This window comes from Halichoerus grypus, chromosome 4, assembly GCF_964656455.1.
Source record: "Halichoerus grypus chromosome 4, mHalGry1.hap1.1, whole genome shotgun sequence".
Classification (NCBI taxonomy): Eukaryota; Metazoa; Chordata; class Mammalia; order Carnivora; family Phocidae; genus Halichoerus; species Halichoerus grypus.
In genome coordinates this window covers 171,881,784-171,902,136 of record NC_135715.1, presented here as the reverse complement: position 1 = coordinate 171,902,136, position 20,353 = coordinate 171,881,784, and the positions used below count along the sequence as shown (strand labels likewise).

The window sequence follows — 20,353 nt, the reverse complement described above, 5'->3', positions numbered from 1 at the left end:
AAGCAGCCATAATAAGAACCCCTCCCTGGCAGGCGTGCTGTGTGGCTTGAACAGGATGCTATGGGTTCGGTCCCCAGCACAGGGCCAGCCAACAGAGCAGGCACTCAATAATTATAGATGATCATTAGTGTTGTGTATGGATGCAGGGTCAGGAAAATATTTTTCCTATCACTTACACTCTCATTGCTGGTTTATTTGAGCTTCCTGTCTGATCCCCAAGTCAGCCTGGCCTTATATTATGAAAAATGAAAATGTACGCAGACAAATGCTAAAGCTGACGCTTAAATCTAATTGAATATTGCTCTAATGACACATGTACTTTCAGATGATAGAAGTCACCGAGGATTAGTTATTAAATGATGAGGGTAGAGAGGAGAGAGAATTTTGGAAGGAAAATATACCACAAACAATGTTTGCTGGTTAACACACTTTATATTTAACAAAATAATTTTTTAATAATATAGTCTTTTACACATCAAATATTGTTGCTAGAATCCCCTTTTTACAGTTTAGTGTTTAGTTGTGTTTTTTTTTTTTCTCACTAGTTTTCAGGCACACCATTTTTCAAAGATTTTAGAAACTGAATCGTTTTAAAGAGGCATCAGCTGACAAATAGGATGTTGATCCCTTATTTAAACAAAGCTGTAGTTAAAGCCGGGAACCAAAGATGAGGAGGAATGGGAGACAGAGGGGACAGTGGGGCTGCAAACAAAGCCTTCAAAAGAGAAAAAGAAAACAAAGCAAAACAGATGAGACCAGAACTCTGCTGTTCAGAGTTTGGAAAGAATTTCTCAATGACCTGGGTAGAAGGAAATTGTAAAATGTTTATCGGTTTATGAGAAATTCTGTCACAGTATAGATTCATCTCTCCCTAAAGGGAGAAAAATGTCAGTGCTACAATGTCTTAAAGGAAACAGCTTGTAGTGAAACTCAGAGGAAAAAGAAAATCCAACAACAATAAAAAAAAAAAAAAATCCCTCTCTCTGGCTGGTAACAGAGACCACAGAGCCGCCTTCGTTCAGCAAACTCTCTGAAAAGAGCTTCTTGATGGATATTACACTCCATTCTGGTAAGTTCTTGCTGCAACTATCACTGTGCCAAGGCTTTGATGCAAATTGTTTGAACCCTGGCTCCCCAGTTGCACTCTCCGTTTCCTAAAAAGGACATAGTAACTCCTTAATAATAGATAGGGTACTATGCTACATGGCTCTATTAATGATATTTTCTGGGTTTCAAACCTTATTCCTGTCATTTATTATTATTCTTTCTTTTCAAGAGTGTGGATTTTTTGAAGCTGGCACCAGGCAGCCTCAGGGCAAAGAAAGCTCTATAATACATCTCCGTCTAGACACAATCTGGAGTACGGAATGCCTTTACTTTGGAGTGCAGGAGTAAATCATGCAGGATTGTTCATGAATGATTCATGACTGTCTATATGATGTATCCATGGTGGCAACAAAAGGCACCAACCTTGCTGCAAATTGGTGTTCTAAGGGAAGGCGGTGTGATATTCTTCCTCGGATGGGGCTGGCATGGCCCCATCATACACAAGCGCAGTGTACGTGAGAAGTGTTAGGTCCAACGCGTCAACACGTTAATTTTGGAAATGACAACTCTTTCTTGAAGACTGGAAGAGCCTCCAGGGAGGAGAGGCTGACCATTTTAAATGAAAACCCAGTCGATGAGACTAAATAAGTGTGTCTTGAGGGTTGGACCTATGGCAATAGATGCATCACTCCACTGGGAGAAGACTGACCTTGCTCCCTTGGGGCTGCTGATTGCACATGTCCCAAAGGGCTTAGAGGCTCATCAAAGCCACGGGCTCAGCCAGAGCTTACTCAGTATGCCACCCTGGCAGAAACCACCCTGGACTGATTATTCTAAATCATGGATTCTCAAGCAGGCGACATTTTGTCCCCTCCCCACTCCTTGGGGACATTTGGCATGGTCTGGAGACAATCTGTTGTTACAACGAGGGTGTTGCTCTTGGCATTTAGTGGATAGAGGCCAACAATGTTGCTAAACATCCTAAAAGATGCGCCGGACAGCCCCCTCCCTGCCGCCCCCCTACAGTGAATCATCTGGCCCAAAACGTCAACAGAATTCAGCTTGAGAAACCTTGTTCTGGAATGCGGCACTCCACGAGAGCTACGGCAAAGCCCAGGCTGGGCTGGGAGTGGAAAAGGAAAGAACACCGGGAATGAAGACAACCTTAAAGTTTCCTCAAGGACCCTGCCAGATCTGTGCCAGGGTTTTCAAGACAGGAGAGCAGGATAAGCAACTAACTATGCCATGTGGTTTCAAGAATGGCCAAATATGCACTTGACTCGAGGTGGCATCCAGATACCCTGTGTATTTTATTTGTTTTGTCACTATACGAGCAGCATTACCAGGGCAACCTTGAGACGCTTCAAAGGTTCACTTTAATTGTTCAGTATCTAATATATACATTTTAAAAAATGTTCAACAAATGGAATTGTATTGTGCAAGACTCACTCGACCCTAATCTTTAATTTAAATCAGCACTTGAGGTGGAAAGAGTGTCCTGAATCTGTGTGTTAGACCTAGGGCTGAGTGGTCATTACTAAAACATGGCAAACACAGTCCCAAACCATAAAGACTGCCTGTGGGTACTCCTGGCTTTCAGCCAAATCTGAATTCAAAAGCCAGGAATTTCCAGAAGGATTCAGATTCACAGTGGGGCTACTCACCCTGGTTCTGGTATGGAGAATGCCAGGTGACAGAGTGGGTGTAGAGTGTTGAGTTACAAACCGAACCAAAATTTGGCATCATGAGAAAGTCGGGTGATTAATGCTACAATTGTGAGTTCCTGGCTCCCTTTGGATGCTATAGTCAAGCTCGTGGTGTTCTTCACGTATTAGTTTTTGATTGGCAGTTTCAAGGTTTTGTGTCTGAAATGTGTGGTTTGTAAGAATTAAATTGTGACCTTCCGCATACTGCACCAAGCACCGGCTCCCCACGCTGCCCCAACAGTGGGTCCAGCTGTATGTACCCCTTGTTTTCTGAGCCCTGCAGGGCGTGTTTCCCCCGAGGGGAGTGATGGGTCAGATGCATTTGCATCTTCCTGGTCCGGAAGGGTCCTCACCCCTGATATTCCTCTACTAAAGCTTATATGACACCACTCCAAACTTAACTGTGCAGTCAAATCTGGCCCCTTAGACTCTAAATATGAAAAAGAAATTCTACAAGAGAAAAATGCCATGGGTGATGATGTACAGAAGAGTAAAAATGAAGCAAATCGGCGGGCGGTGAGCTGGCAGGCTAGAGGTGTCACCAGAGAAGGAGCCTGTACGAGGCTGTTTCTTCCTTTTAGTTTCAGAAATCCAGTGGTCAAGTCACCATCAAGCATGATAATTACAAAAGCGGTTTCGATAGCTATATACTATATATATTTTATATAGCAAGAGAGAAAGAGAGAAATTTCCTCTTAGTAAAATATTCACTTTTGTCAACCCTAAAAGGTTTTGCTGGTGACCCTGTTGTAGCTGGCTGGAGTGTGTTTGTTTTGTTTTGTTTTGTTTCAAACATGTGCAGTGTAGAATCCATAGCATCCTCTCCTAAGAACTCCTCCTCGGTTGGGAATTTGTCCTACACAGTCTGCTTGCCTTGGCATTCGCGTTTTGAACACTGAGCAGGCTTCCACCAGTCCCCGTTGTGACAGTGACAGATGTTACATTCATCCACTTTCACTTCAATGCCAGCCGGGATTATTGTCGTTCCTGCAAAGCAGTTTGGACCTGGAACACACATATACGTTGATTAGTTGATTAAATCTCAGAGGCTCCCTTTTTCTCTTCCCTCCCCAAACCCAGTAAAAAAGCCAACCCCCAAAGCCAGGAATGAGTAGGTCAGACTACTTCTCTCCACAGTTTATTACTAAGGTATTTTCTAGCCATCTCCTTTAAATGTAAACCTTCAACCTCTGCTCTTTTGCACACAGCTCATATTCCCTATGTGTATTTTTTTTTTTAAAAGATCCAGTGCTCAAAAAATCTTATCTGTTACCAAGTACTTGCAGTTTTCTAAAGTATGATTCTATGGATCAAACTCTATTTGCTTTATCCTTTGGGGTGTAAATGCTGCTGAAGCATCCTCTGAAACTCACGTGGGGGTCTAGCGTGGTCTGCATCAGATGATGGTACCCCATGGCCTGTCCTCTCACTTCCCGTGGGGGGTAGGTGACAATGAACTCGCTCATTGCCTGGCTTCAGCACCTCCCCAAAGCCCAGTTCCTGGAATCCCCAGCTTGTTTCTTGATAACAATAAATAATTCATGACCAGATGATTTATTCATGTCCCAAACAAGCTTTGTTAGAGGTTCATTTGATTTTTATAAATGGAGCTCCTTTAATCTGCTGGCTATCTATTTTTTTTTTTTAAGAATGACCTAAATGGTTGGCTTTTGAAAGTCATCAGGAATTTTATTTTACTTTTTCAGATTCAGAAAAGCTTTACTGAAAATGTCACCTGCTCAGTATAGATGGATATTTTTAAAGTTCACCAATCTTAGTTTTTCACTTCTCTTTCTCTCCTTTCCCTTACTTTCCCTTCTTCCCAGTCTGCAAATGCCAATATTCGGTATTGGTGATATTATTTCTCAAAATCGAATGGAACAAAAATTGCTTCCCAAGGTGCAGTGGGGTGGTGCAAATTGCTCTTTCTTTGAAACAATTTGGTGTAAGTCTCCGAAGTACACATTTGGATAAAGAGGCCACTTTCCATAACCACTACAAAGTAGCATACATCAGTATCAGTGCTCTACTTTCACTTTCCTACTGCTTGATAAGAATTTACTAGATTATCTTTACCACCAAATAAATGAAATCAAGGGTGATTTGTAGTTCCACTTCATAATTGAAATCTTGTATAAAAATGGCAACTATGAAGTTATAATGCATCCACACAAATCTATTTAATATGCGAGGGCTTTAATCATCCATTGTTTTAGAGCTCCCAGACTTCAGGTGTGGATACACTTGCCAGTGGCCTTTGTATCCTATGCCTTTCCTTCATCTGGTGGTCAGACCTCCCAGGGTGTGTACCTGTGCCTTGTTCTCATGGAGAACCAACCAGCAAGAGTAAGAGGGATATAATGGGTCATCACTGGCAATTAAACAGCTAGCAAACTGTCTGCTCTCACCCAGGATGGTGCTTCTCATTATGATGCTATGGTTATAAGCTCCTGGCCATCCTAACTGCGGATTATTTAAGGATCACTGTTTTAGAATTTAAGTCATTGATTGATAGGTTGAACGGTCTTTGGGGCTACACCTCCCTGGGAAGATTCCACATGAAATCATTAATTTGTTCTGGGCCCAGAAGAGAGGGAATCTGCAGAGAACTTGGCAAGGAGGCTTTTTCTGAATGTAGTTGGTTGTCTCATGGCTGTTTTTGACAGACCTCTCTTAGCCCAGCCAGTTCTAGGCCAGCCAGGATCTGGACAGAGCCAAACTAGCTTCAGAAATCAAACGCGATGACCACTACCACCTGTTTGCCTGGAGCCACCCCAGAGGAAGCCGTAGTTTCTCTCTCTACCTCCTCACTTCTAATTAACTCTCTTCACCCAGTTGTATACTTTTTCCCTTAACAGATGGGGAAAGAAAAAACAAATTGTTTCTAAACAGTGGTTCCAAAACAAAGAAGTCCCTGAAACAGGCAGAATGTGATCTACTGAAGAGTTTTCTCAGTTTCTTGAGGGGATTTGGAAACTTGTCAGCAGAACCTTAAGTGTGTGTGTATGTGTGTAAGCAGGGGCATTCTGCTGACTACAGGGGGCAGGTTCATCTCCGTAGCACAATAAGAGAAAAAAGTAGGGAAGGATCTTTGTGAACGATTTCTGACAAGTCACTGTGCATGTCTTGAGAGAGAGATTTTATTAGAGCTCTAATTTTCCTATTTGCTCCTTTCTGCATGTGTTGGTGTCATACTATGATCAGTGTGTATTTGATCAGCCTCTCTAAATCATTTCTTAAGAGCACCTTAGAATTCGCTGCTTTCTCAGCTCAGAAAATATTAATTTATATGGATTGACAGAATGCAAAGAAAGATCCTTTGCACTTTGCCAGGACTGAACAAAGTCACTGCCTATAAATAACATAACCACCTCAATGGCCGACTTGGCAGTGAGAGGTATTTTACAGAATCCAAAATTCCTGTTTGATCTCATTAATAGTAATTTTATTAGCACCCTTCTGAGAATTTCAGGTGTCACTAAAGCCTCAAGTTTTTGGTTAATAGTCTTACCTGCTTAAAAGCAATTTAGATAATTGTCAAGCAGAATGGTTGGCACTATTTAGAAACTGTTCTGGTTTGGTCCTTTCCTCCTTAAGAGTGGTGACAGCAAATGTTACTTGGGCTTCAAGTGTATGAATGTGCTATGTGAGCTTCTTCTTTTATCTATTCTCTTTATTTTCTTTGGGAGATGCTTTCTTTTTGTCTTGGTTTGTGTGGAAGAATAAGTTGCTTAGAAGAGTAAACTCAATGGCAAAAACAACATATTTAGTGAAGAAGACTTGGAGAGATTCCAGAGGGGAACAGTGAAATGATTAAACTGAAGGCTGGCAAAGAGGACTTGTGAGAAAAGGTTAAAGGGGTTGGAATTATTTAATCTTGAGAGAGAAGACAGGAATAACTCAATAACTCTCAGGGAATTAAGGCTTATTATGTGAAGAATAGTCACCAACTGTTCTTTCTTTTGACACCTAAAATAAGAGGAGATGGAGATACATCGATTCTCAAGGAATTGGAAACACACACACACACACACACACAGACACACACAGACAGACACACACACACAGGGATCGCTCAGAGAAATGAGAAATGAGTAGCCAGCTGTGTGGTGAGATCTCCTCTCTTAGACATCTTTAAGAACACAGGAGGTGTCATCTGTCAGGTATGTTTGAAATTGTCAGCTCCTTAAAAATAGGAACTGAATATCTGTCATTTTTCATGGCCCAAGCCTAATACTGTGTTTGGCACATATTAAAAACTCAGTATATCTTTAACTAGATTAAATAGTATGAACTAGCTAGTTATATAATGGAAGCAAAATTATTTCCTGAACTAATAGATCACGCCTTACATATATATCAGGCTTAGTCCTAGTAATATTGGTATAGAAATATTTGTCAATTAATAGTAACATAACAATAATTTCTTGAGCACTTCATGCCAAGAATATGTCTCATTTAATCTTTCCAATTAGCCATGTAAGGTGCACATTCTTACCCTTAGTGTACCTTACATGGTTTACATGGCTATCTCTGAGCCCCAGAGATAGAAAATAACTTGCCTGAGATCACATGTCTAGTAAGTGGCATCAATGGGATATGAACTCAAATTTCTCTGATCTATAGAATGCTTTTAATTGTCCAAAAAAGAGGCAGATGCCTAGGAGCTCATTGCTGGCTTCCATTGCCCAGATCCTGAGCTTCTGATCAGAATTTAGAAGTCCAGTTGGGTTTAGAATTGAGGATGCATGCTGAGTTAAGAAACTTGATGGCTAAATAGAAGTGAGACTGTTTTTCTATAGATCTTTATCAGATTTATTGGTTTTATACTGTGTAATCTTACAGTCTCCAGAAAACAAAATTTAACCACTAAAAGAAATTTCTCATGGAGAAGATGCTTGGATAGTGAGGCTTTGGTTTTCCTTTGGGAAGCAGCAAAATTCCCAGTGGTACTAGAAGTATATCAACTGAGAAGCAGAATGAAAGTGAACTGTGACTCAGGAGTCCTTGTTCAAGTCATGGTTCTGTGATTATCTATGTGACCTTAAGCAAGCACTGTGTAACCCAAATACTAATGGGACCCCATATGGTCTAGTCTCAGAAAGGATTCATATTTTTGGAAATGCAATAAAACTGGAAAGGCAATTCAAATATTTACTGGGAGTTGGAGCAAGGAGGGAAGAATGAAAAGCAGACTAGGGATACTTATACATAAAAAAAATTTCCATGAAACATAATTTTCTCTGTTATTCTGTACTTCTGTAAGTACTTAATTTGCACACTTATACAATAAAAACTAGTTTTTAAACATTTTCTTTTCCATATTGAAATTATTCAAAAGAAATCTAAGGGAGAGCAATATATGAAATATATAAAAGCAGAGCTTCTCCGGTGAGCTTATGAAGCATCTGCATAGAGTATGGGGATCAGAGGGAAAGAAAGCATTTGGAGTGATCTCTTCCAGCTTCAGTAATCGAAGAAACCAGGAGAAAATAGATTCTGTTAAATTTGTGGTTGTAAGAACTGAGCAGATTTGCTCAGCCACTAAAGTTCTCTTTTTGGCTAAGCCCTGAAATTTCCTGCATTAAAGGGTACATAGAAACTACATAGAAAAGGAAGTCTATAGCTACTCTGATCACATCTCCTACAGATCCATGCTTGCTTATGATGTTAAACATCACATTGGTTGCATGGAGGAACAAATGCATGATCTGAAATAAGGTTGGGAAGGAGAGGATGTCAGAGTTGTGGGAGGTCGTAACAGAGAACTTGACCTATGGGTCCATGGAAAGATTTGTGTGTGGGGGGGGAGGGGGGAGAGGGGAAGATGTGACTCACTGAGGAAGCAGAAAAAGCCATGGGGTTAGAGTGATGTGTGTAGTAAGAAGTCACTGGGAGAACGGTGGTGTGCTGGAGCTAGTGGTTCATATTGGCTTGCAAGAGCCAATTATTAAGTATTCAGGAATTTTATGATCTTGTTGACATTATTTTGCCAATGGAAAGCCATTGAAGCATTTTAAGTAGGGGTGTGTGTGTGTGTGTGTGCGCATGTGCGTCCACCCGCATGTGCATGTACACATGTATAATCATGAAGTAAATCACTGATTCAATAAACTGCACCAGTGTCATTGTATGGTTGGTCCATGGGGCACCCGTGGTTGGACAAGACATGATATGTCTTGATGGAGGCAAGACCTTTGAGATTGCAGACAAAAAGTAGAATGCTCACAGGCCCTGGCACTGGGTGATGGTAAAAACACATTCCTTTCTCCTTTGCTTTGACACATTAAAAGTATCTGCTAAGATGCTGGGGTAATATTAAATTAGTGTCAGCAATTAACACATTGGCTTAAGTTAATTGATCATATTATTCCTATACAAAGTAAGGCCCTAAGGGAAAATGCTCCAGGAAATGTGCAGTTTGATCTGGGGGGAAGGAGAAGGGCTGGATTTAATTTCTAGTAAGACAGCTTAGTACGAGTGACCAGGATCATGTGCAATCGGATGGAGATCCTGGGCTGTTTGAGGGAAGAGGAGGATCCTATCAGTCAAACAACAAAACCATGTCTAGATAATTTAAGCTTAAAATACACTAATTAAAGGAAATTTTATGTAGAGAATATCCAGAATACCAAAAAGAACAACGCTTGGAGGTAATACAATCAGGAGCAAGGGCCAAACTCATGCTACAGATCTGACCCAGTAAAAATATACCTTGGGTGCTGATAAAGCAGCTTGCTCCCTCAGTATGACCAACCCAGGACCCTGGATGCTGCTGCTGGAACCATCGGCACAGAGGCCTCTCTTCCTAGTGTTGCCAGAATGGAGACAGTGTCCTATGCATCTTGGATTTACTAGTTTACAGGTCAACGTCTACAGCAGATGAGCCTGGGGATAGAGGTTAGTCAAGTGCCTGCTCCCCTAGCTGCAAGGGAAACTGGAACACAAATACCTGGTAGTTGTAACTTCTCTGGGGAGAGATAGGCTTTCTTTCTGCCTAGAAGATTCCCCAGTCATAGGAAAGAAGCAGTTGTTTATTTCCGATGCTAAGAAGGATGAGGAGAGATAGTGAGGGCAAACTTCACCCGCGTCAGGTTTTTTTCTGGGCTGACTGCCAGTATGCTTGTCTAGCAATCAGAACACAAAATAAATATTCGGACCAAGATCGCTCTCTAAACATGAGTGATATAAGTGTTAATAAGACAATGTTTCTGCCTTCAGCAGTTGATAATCTAGTGGGGGTGAATCCAATACAAAGCACAAAAACAAACATGGCCGTTTCAAGTCAGTCCCTGAAGAAAGTAAACAAGATTGTGTAGTTGAGGGCCAGACCAAGAGTGGGAAAATTCTGTATAGTTTACAGAGTGTGTTTATATATGTTTTCTTATTTCATATTCACCCTAATGCTGTAAGGTGGTTATCATAAATCCCATTGCACAGGTGAGGGAAGTAAGGCTCGGAGAGATTAAGGGACTTGACAAAAGGCAGAGAACACACAGCAGGAGAGCTTACATTTCAGCTCCCCTATTCTGACCCCTGGCTGACTACTTTCCTTGAGGAGTCTTTCTTTCTGTGTACTGTTATTTCCTCCAATGTCAGTCAGAATCGAACACTCTCCTGTTCCTGACCCCCAGCTTTCCGTCACAGGGAACTCGGACAAAATCCAGATCCAGCTGACGTGACTGCATTCAGTTAATACTTTTTTGAATTCTTAAGAATTTTCATGAATGGCCTTATTTCTTCCTCACATGAAGTACTATTTTGTTTGTTTTATAAGAGAGACAATGAGACCTAGAAATGTTTCAAGTGACTTTGAGAAAGCCACACATCTGTTAAGGGATGGAACTGGGATGCACAGCCACGTTGCTGTGCTCCATCCCAGAAGTCAGTCTTTTCTGTGAGTAGGAGCTACTTTTCATTTCCTCCAAGTTTTAATAGCATTTGGATGTTGTGGGACATATCAGAGAGAAAAGGCTAGTATATTTAAATTCCTGTTTTTCGTTGGGGGGGCCAGGTAGAAGTGTGTGTGTGTGTGTGTGTGTGTGTGTGTGTGTAAAGGGGTAAATAGGCAAAAGGGTGAATGTAAAGGGGAAGATCTGGAGCAGAGAAGCGGCCCCTCCAGCAGCTTTATTCAACCTCTTCTCCATAACTGCGAAGTGAGAATTGCTCCCGAGCAGCAGATCTGGCTGAGGAGGCGGTGTGGTTGTAGCGATCATCTTGGAGGGCAGCCAGGCTGGCACTGACACTCTCAGTAGGAGATGCCCTGTCCTTGTTGCTTGTCAACCCAGATCCCCTTTACCACCGAGCCTCCTCCTTCCCAGAGACTAGGAAAACCAGGCTGGTCATGACCACTTTATAGATGCTTCTGGATTTTAAATTGGTATGGCACCTCTGAAAATCCTCCTTCTGACAACAACTTCATATTGCTTAATGGTCCCTTTTTGAGTATTGCAATTTCTGGCCTTGATTTGAAAATTTATTATTGACGCTTGGTGTCTTTTAGAAATTGGTTGTAAATGATCTTCCTGCTGCATAAATGAGGCAGATTCCTATTGTGTGAGGCCATAAACATTCTATATTTCTTTGGCAGGGCATCTAAATCAGCGTTTCAGCAAATAGTAGGCTTGTAGGTCTCAGTCTGTGGATAGAATTGGATTGGATTATGTTCTTCCTTTTAACTGATTTTAATTCTCTGCTTCATGAAGTCTGATAGATGTTATTATGCTAAGGAAAAGAAAATAGGCTTTCTGATCAGGTGTACACCCATTTCCAACTATTACAATCTTGGAGAAAATGTTTCTTAAGAAAAATAGTAACGGGAGCTGATTGCAGTTAAAATTTAAGTGACTGAAACTTCCCCAATATCATGTCCCAGTAGCCCGGTGAGGCCTGGACAGGGAGCAGTTAGTCACTGAAGGGAGTTTCCAGCCTGGAGAATGCAGTGCCTCTCTCTGCCTGCTTTTAGTCACCCAGCCCTACGTTACTTTCCAGCCATTTTACTAAACCTTAGAACAAAAAGCTTCCTCAGATTAAGGTGGCAAGATTCAGGAAGGATTGTTTTCTCTGAGGCTGCCCTAGAGGTGCCTGTTAATCATTTTATTTGAAAATTCAATCTCGCTGAACTCCCACACAAATTTCAGTGTGAGAGCTCCGGAGAGTTTTCTGGCCCTTAAGTATGTAAGATTTATAGCCTGGTGCTCCAATTAAGTAAAATGCAAGGAGCAGAGTGGAGAGAGGAAGGACGTGGTCAAGCTACACAATAGGGTAAAGGTTGGCTGCTCTCTCATTTCGGGCGCATCAGCAGGCTGGGGGAATCAGGCTTAGTTCACACCCTGTATTAGTGGGACATACATGTCCAGGCTCACCTTCAGAAGGATGTATGGTCAGAACATGGCTTAATTTGCTATTGTATAAGACATTTTATCTGCTCAGTTTTTGCTTCAAATGATGAAATAGTCCTCCTCAATTTTCCAAGCTGCAATAAGACTCCCTCCCCTTGTTAGAGCATTCAGTGGTTTTTCAGATAACTTTCATATTTCTTCTCAGCAGTCCTAAAGTTAGCAGGAACTGAGGTTAGTGTATCCATTTGACAGGTGAGGACACTGAGGTTCAAAGAGAGAGGAGATGAGGTGATTTACTACTTATTTATTTACCAGGTAAGGAGATTAGGCCTCCAGTCATACCCTCTATGTCTCAATCCCATTTCTGCCATTTACTGGAGGTATGATCTCAGGGTCCCCAGCTGTAAAGTGGGAACAATACTGAAATGAGTGTACCTGTCTTACAGAGATTTTGAAAAAACAAATGAATTAATACATGTAAACTACTTAGAACGGTGCCTGTCACATACTAATACTCAATAAATGTTGCTATTTGTTTATCATGCTAATTATTATTATTACCTGAGTTACAATCTAGGCTACTTTGGGTGGGATATGAATTCCAGGACCTTTGATTGTTAGCCTAATTAAAAAAAATTAGAACATCAGTGAAGAAATTAATCTTATTAATGCCAAATAATATATATATACATATAATTTTTTTTTTTTTTTTGCGAAGTAAGTGAGCATACAACAATAAAATCATTTCTACATAGATTTTCCCCAGGCTTGTGTACTATTTACCAGGAAGTTAGACAGATGAAAAGAACACCTGAATAAAGAGCATCACTGGGGAGAATTAGGGGAGATCTATTAGTTTGAGCGAGCTGTTGACTGTGGAAGGATTCATTAGAAAAATGATTTAAAATGGTCTGTTTGGACTGCTAATGATAACTGGTTTTGTTTGTTGGAAAGAAAGGACCCAGATATGGTGGGAGAAAGTCTAAGTTAAAGGATAACAAAGATTGCATAGTAAAAGACAGAGTAGGCAATGATATCTATATATATATCTATATATATCTAAATAGCTGAATTATCTCACTGTCCTTCCATCTGTCTATCATCTATTCAATCTTTTACAGCATTTTTCTTAAAAACAAAAACAAGATAAGTATAAATGCCTGCTAATAATGGACATATTGAATAAATTATGTGAGCTGCTCCATACTCCTTAGTGGCCATTAAAAAGAATGAATTACAACCTCCAGCTGACTTACAGAGATTTTCTTGAGTTCTTTTTGAATAAGAAAGGCATTATACAGAGAGGTGGGTACAATATAATCCTATTTTAATAAAACAAATGTAGATAAACAAACTTCTGTTTGTATGTTGGTATAGGATTATATGCAAATAGAGGAAAAATAAAGAAGTACCAATACTACATTGTTAACATGGATTATCTTGCTAGAGGCAGGGATTGCTGATGGGGGAGGAGATGTCTAAGACAAAGAGGCAGGAGAAAAGCAAGTGCATCATGATCTGTGCAAGCGCATCATGGTTCTATGTATAAAAACAGAGAATTCTTACATTGACATTGCATTTTAAAATCAATGTGTACATTTAATGATGTAATGGTTCTTTTTTTCCCCTTAAAACCTGTTATAAATTGATAATGCAACAGACAGGCCCATTTAGAGGTTAGGAAATGTAGTGAAAGTCATAAAAAGGGGTAGACCAAGCAGAACTCTCAATATTCATTTTCTTGAATCTAAAAGTTTTATGGCTGTGCTGTTTATTACAGTAGCCACTAGCCATGTGTGCCTAGGGGACACTGGAAATGTGGCTAGTCCAAAGTGAGATGTGCTGAGAGTGTAAGAAATAATCAGATTTCAAAGATTTAATATGTCTTTGAACATAAGAAAGAAAACAAGTAAAATAGCTCATTAATATTTACTATGTTGATTACCTGCTGGATGAAAATATTTGGGGGTATATTGAGTTCAATAAAATATATTATTAAAATTCATCCCTTTTTTACTTTTCTAAAGTGGCTAATTAAAAAAAATTAAAGTTGTTTAAATTTAAAATTAAATTTAGAAAACCTAAAATGACACTTGTGGCTTTCATGATATTTCTATTAGTACCAGCATTGAGGAATTACAAGAGGATCACAAGGTGTTAGTAATGGCCCAAAGGAAACTATCATTTACATAAATCTGGTAGGAAAGAATGCTAGGTGTTGTGGAAAAGGGTATATTTTCAGGACAAGGATTCTCAGTGTGGGCCCTTGATCATCAGCATCATTGGGAACATCTTTGAAATGCAAATTCTCCAGCCATGCCAGAAGCGGGCTGAATCAGAACCTCTGGCTATGGAACCCACAGTCTGTGTTTTAACAAACATTTCAGGTGATTTGGATGCAGGCTAGCATTTGAGAACCACTACTTTAGAATAAGGGAGACCTTGGATAAAAACCTTACTATTGGGCACCAGGAAGATAGCATAATTAGTCTGAGTTTTGGAAGATGCCTCAAAATAGACTGAGCTCATCCTAAAAGCAATGAATTCATCATGCTACAAGAACATAGGCTTTTAGCCATGGGGTCATTCCTGAGGAGAAATTTTGAGCAAGTAAATGGTGGTTAAATGGTTCAATTACTTTCAAGTTTCAGCACAGCCTCTGAGCTGTCATTATCGTGTTTCTTTGATAAGTATGATTTTTACCCACATGACAGCTTTGAGAATCAAAGAATCGTGTGTGAAACTTGGCATTTGGAACCATTTTGGATGCTTTAATGACCTCACTTTCCAAAAAAAACAAGTTGGTTATCACTGGAAAGAAAATAGTATATATTTATCTTTGGGATAGAAACAGGTTAGAAAAGCTTGTATTACTCAGTTTTGTCCAACTTTCATATAAAAGAATAAAATTTCTTTACACAACAAACTTTCTACTTCTGACAGCTAATTTGTATCTTTGAAAATCACAAACCTATTTTCATTTCCTTAAAATAATATGCTTGAGTGAACACACTAAAATGGAAGTCACATCCTTGTTGGGGAGAGGGGCATAAGACAGTGGGGGGGTATGCTTATCAACAAAGTGAGCATCACAACACACACACACACACACACCACATTTCATAATGGAGGTAAAGAGAAAACTTTCCATTTTCATTCTCTATGTTTGAAGACACAAAATGCCTTGCAACTGGAAAAAAAGATGATGGGCAGATTATTTCATTATTGGGTTATATGACCAAAGATGCCCGACTGACATTTCCATGATTTTCAAAGCAATGTATTATTAGACATGCCACGGGTAAATGAAGTAACAAAGTGACATTTTCTTTAATGTCCATCTAGATAGCTAATAACTATGACACAGAAATGATGACAAGATTAGTGAAAATAAATAGTATAATGAGAGTCTAGTCTGGAAACATTTTAGTCTAGAAATATAATGTCCACCAGATAGACATTTCCTTCTTATATGCATATAGCATGAGTAGATCTTGAATATAAATAATGGGATAAAATTTATGAAAAAATGAAGTGAAGAGTACACCTACTAAGGGGATTTAATCTAGTCTAGGAGTCAGAGAAGTGTGCCTTAAGGAAGTGATGGGTGATAATGGGAGGAAGGGACAAAGGAGTGACACATGAACAGCTCCTAAGTGCAATAAAAGCTTGGCGCATAGGGAAGCATTTGAGATTCTGCAGAGAATCAATGAGAGGGAGGATCAAGGAAAAAAATAGAGACATAGGTAGGAGCTAGTTCTTAGTGTGTTTTTTTTTTTTTTTGAACTATATTTTGGATTTTGGATTGCGTCTAAAGGGCAATCAAAACCATGACATCATCAGATTTACTTTTTAAATAGTATACACTGGCTTCAATGTAGATAATGAGTTGAGCAGAGGTGAGGGCCCTGTTGCAGAAAGTAGACCAATTTAATCAGTTCTTGAATTAGTCCAGGCAAAGAGAATCGTGCTCTAGACTAGGGTGGTGGCCCTGGCAATAGAGAGCAAAGAGTGAATTTGAGCAGTATTTAGGAGGTGGAATCAACATGATTTGGTGGTAGACCAAATGCATGAAATAAAGTAGAAGATGATTTAAGTAAGGATACGGGATGCTGATGAACAAACAGAATTTGGGGGAAGGGCAAAGAGAATGTAGTTAATGTTAGGAAATTTGAGCTTATGTACATATGAATCATCTAAGTGGAGATGAATAGCAGAACAGAACTGACAGTGCTGGGCAGAGAGAGTTGGGGGTGTCTGGTGAATGAATGGTAATTGAAGCCAGGGGAGTAGCCATGGTTTCCCTGGAAACCTCATGGTGTAGCACAAGAAGAGAGTCTAGGGCATCATCATCATTTAAGGAGCAGACAGAGGAGTTGGAGCCAACCAAGGTGACTTACGAAGTCTTCAAAGAGGAAGGAGAAAAATAGCGGTACATGTTATCAAAGAAGCAAAGGAAAGGACGTGTTTCTGGTAGGATAGGTGACAGCAGTATCAACTGCAGTGGGGAGGACAGCTGATATGTGGGCAGAGACAAGGTTATTGGTGACTCACAAGAGCAACTTCTGTGGAGTAGTGAAGGCCAAAGTCAGGCCAACGAAGATTGGAGGAATGGGTGGGCGAGAAGGGGGATATAGACATGGAGTCCAGCCAGTAGCTCTGTGAGGCCGGGGTTTAAGATGAGTGAGATAAACATGTTTAAATCGTGGTGGAGAAGAAACGGGGTGGGAAGGTTGAATATAAAAAATCAGGGTCAGAGGGGTGGGAAGAATCCTTGATAGAGCAGAATCTCTGAGAATGCCAGAGAGTATGGAATTCTGTCTTAGATAGCAGATGGGGAACCTCTTCCATGGTAATAGGCAATAAGAGGCTGAAGGAGTTTCTGTGATAATTTCTATTTCCTCTAGGAAGTAGGAGGGGGCACTAATCTGCTGAGTGGAGGGAGAAGGTGAGGAAATAAGGATTGAGGCAGTCTTTGGGGAGAAAGAGAAGGCTGACTAGGGAAGCATAACGGAATTGTTGAACAGTTGGAAGGTCCAGAAGAGAATGGTGACCGCATGTAATGGTACCAATTTGATTGTGTAATCGTCCCCACTGGACCTTGCCAATATCGAGGTAGAGTGCCCCAGGCAGGCAGTCAACCCTGAATACCCCTGTGACCTTGGGCAAGTCACTGATTCTCTCTGTGCCTCTGTTTCCTCATCTGTGAATTGGGAGCAGTAGGAGTACCCACTCAGGATTGTTGTGATTATTAAGTGAGTTAATACCCACAAAGTACTGAGAATAGTTAGCATATTGTATGCACTCTGGAAGTGTTAGCTATTCTCCAGCTTTGGGGTTTGGGCAGGCATGTGAGGACAGGAGCAAGGAGAAGGGATTTATTAACAAGAGGGTGGTTGAAATTGTAGACAAAGGTATTAAGCTGGAGAACGAAGGGAGTGAAGCTTATTCCCAAAATAACTAGGTTATTTTGTATTTACTGGAAGTCCTTCTGGTATAGATTCCTGGCCTAAAATTATAGTAGGCTAGTTTTGCTGACAGAATTATAGTGTTGATGGAAGGTGAAATAATGTTATCTGAGATTTGTCATTTCAGGTTCTAAACTATACTTTGTGGTATCCAATGCATAAGGGATTTACATTAAGAAGATTGTTGTGTTGTTCTTGTTGTCGTTGTTTTAGGAGAACTTTAGCTTGAAGCACATCCTGTGTGTCACATTGCATGCTCTGAACTCCTATGAAATGGGAAAGTTCTTAAAAAGAGAGAAAAAAAATCATAAGCAATATTAAGGGAATTCCCCTCAAGTTAAGGCAATTTTGTTTAAAGGCTATAAATTTGCCAGCTGTTTATGTTCTTTTCCTTGAGGTCCACAATGCAATTTAAACCAGAAAAACAATCAGTTTGGCCCAAGCTTGAATTGCTGCAGAATAAACAACCTCCAAAACTGAACTTTAGAAGGAACTCTCTGCATTGCTGATGTACTGAGACACTCAGGGGTGCAATTTTGTCTCCAAGAATACATTTTGTATGGTCATTCAGATCATGCTTGAGACCCTGGCCTTTTATAATAAACATAAATGGACTTTAGACACCAATAATTATTTCCAGGTAGGAAAATTATTGAGGTTTTATATGGAAAAAATATTACCGAAGAGCCCATCGAGCTCTCTGAAAATAGGAAAATAGTTTCATGCACTAACAAGCAAATAAATAAAATACAATTATAGACTTAAGACCTGCCTGCCACCGCCCTACCCCCTGCCACTGGGGAGTCTAGAAATCTTGATTTTATTCTTGCCTATGCAAATGATTTTTCCTTGAATTTAGGGGAAACATTTAGAAGTGGGGAGGGTGGAGAGAAGAAGGATCCAGATAGTCCATGTTAGGTGCAAATACTGCCAGTCTTATCTCAAAGATACCCCCAAATCTGCTGCCTTCCCAGGAATTGCCAATGGCCAGATATCAGTTATTAAGGATAGTTTATTTATTCATTTTTTCAAAAGTATTTGTTGAAGGCCACGTACAAATTGCTAGAGATACAGTGATAATAAGACCAATTCCCATAAACTCTCAAAGAGCTTACACTTCAGCAGAAGTGAGGCGAGTACACAGAAATAGGATGTTATGGGACCTAATCAAAACTGAGGACAAGGAAGCCTTCCTGGAAGATGTGAAGACTGAATTGATCTTGTGGCATGACTGGGAACTATTCTGGTGAAGAATCAGGGTGGCAGTGGTGGATAGGAAAGGATAGTCTAAGGTAAGTTAGTGGAATGAGCAAGAAGGCGTTATGATTCATTGAAAAAAAAATTGTAAGGAATTCCATGTAGCTGAGGCTTAGGGTCCCAGGAAGGGTATAGATCCCAGCAGGGAGTCTGCTTCTCCCTCTCCCGCTACCTGCTTATGCTCTCTCTCTCACACAATAAATAAATAAATAAGTTCTCTCTCTCTCTCTCTCTTTTTTAAGATTTTATTTATTTGATAGAGACACAGCAAGAGAGGGAACACAAGCAGGGGGAGTGGGAGAGGGAGAAGCAGGCTTCCGCCGAGCAGGGAGCCCGATGTGGGGCTCGATCCCAGGACCCTGGGATCATGACCTGAGCCGAAGTAGATACTTAACGAATGAGCCACCCAGGCACCCCTAAATAAATAAATTCTTAAAAAAAAAAAAAAGAAATGAGAAAGACCCACAACAAACCAGTGGCAATAGGAATGGAGAGGAGAGGACAAGCCAAGGTGTTACTAAAGAAAGTAGAATTGATACAATATGGATGTAAGTAGTATGGAAGAGGAAATAAAATGTTTATAGTTCTTGCTGATGTGGGGATAGTAGGTAGTATCTTTCACTGAGAGAAGTAAGGCAGGATAGGTAAGTTTAGGGGAAAGGTCCAGAGTTCAGTTCTAGAATACTGAGTTTTAAGTGTCTTTGCTAATAATAAGGTCAGAGTAAGTAGTGGGATATAAAGATTGAGATATCAAGGGAGATATTTGAACTGGAAGCATCAATTCAGAAGTTTTCAAGATATAAATGGTGATTGAATCCGTGGAAGTGGCCTCTTAGGAAGAGAGAGAATAAATAATGGGAAGGTTACTATTGGCGGAACCCCAGGGAACTAACATTTAAGTCACGAGTAAAGGAATGGAAGCTTGAGAAGAGGACTGGGAATGAATGGCTTAAGGGGTGATGTAAGAAGATGTATTGAAAGTCAATAGAGAAAAAGGTTTCAATAAGGAGTCAAATGCTACTGGGATGTGGAATGAATCGAATTGAATGTATACGTTGTGCTTAGTAACCAGCAGGTCCTTGCCCCAGGGCAAAGCAACTTCCATGTCCTTGTGGGGAGGAAGCTGGATGTAAGAGGGGTTAAAAGTGATGTGTGAGGAAAAAATACAGAGACTACATGTTCAGGAAGCCTGGTTTTGAAGAGAAGTTGAGATGTGGGCCATGTGACAAGAGGAAGAACTTCTTGAGCTGGAATGTATTCATTCAATTTGAAGCCTTTTATTTTTTATTTTTATTTTTTTAGGATCAGGGAGATGTACCTGTCTATAGGCTGAGAGGAAAGAATCCATGGTGAAGGGAAGGTTGCATGTTTGGAGAAAAGGAAGTGGTGTAGGGAATGAGTTCTAAGAATTGCTAATCAAAGTGGCATGGGTTTTATCATAAATGGGTGTTGAATTTCATCAAATGCTTTTTTTTTTTTTTTTTTTGCATCTATTGAGCTGCAACAACACAGATGGATATAGAGGGAATTATGC

The 20,353-nt window shown here is 40.2% G+C and overlaps 1 protein-coding gene across 1 annotated transcript in view; it reads right to left on the bottom strand.

Annotated features, from left to right (window-relative positions):
• Nucleotides 1-494: 494 nt before the first annotated feature.
• Nucleotides 495-20,353, bottom strand: part of VWC2L (von Willebrand factor C domain containing 2 like) — a 156,140-nt gene continuing 136,281 nt past the window's right edge. Inside the window, exon 4 of the mRNA XM_036087400.2 lies at nucleotides 495-3,758. Coding sequence (XP_035943293.1) covers nucleotides 3,610-3,758 — 149 coding nt within the window. The 3' untranslated portion in view covers nucleotides 495-3,609. The remainder of the gene's footprint in view (nucleotides 3,759-20,353) is intronic.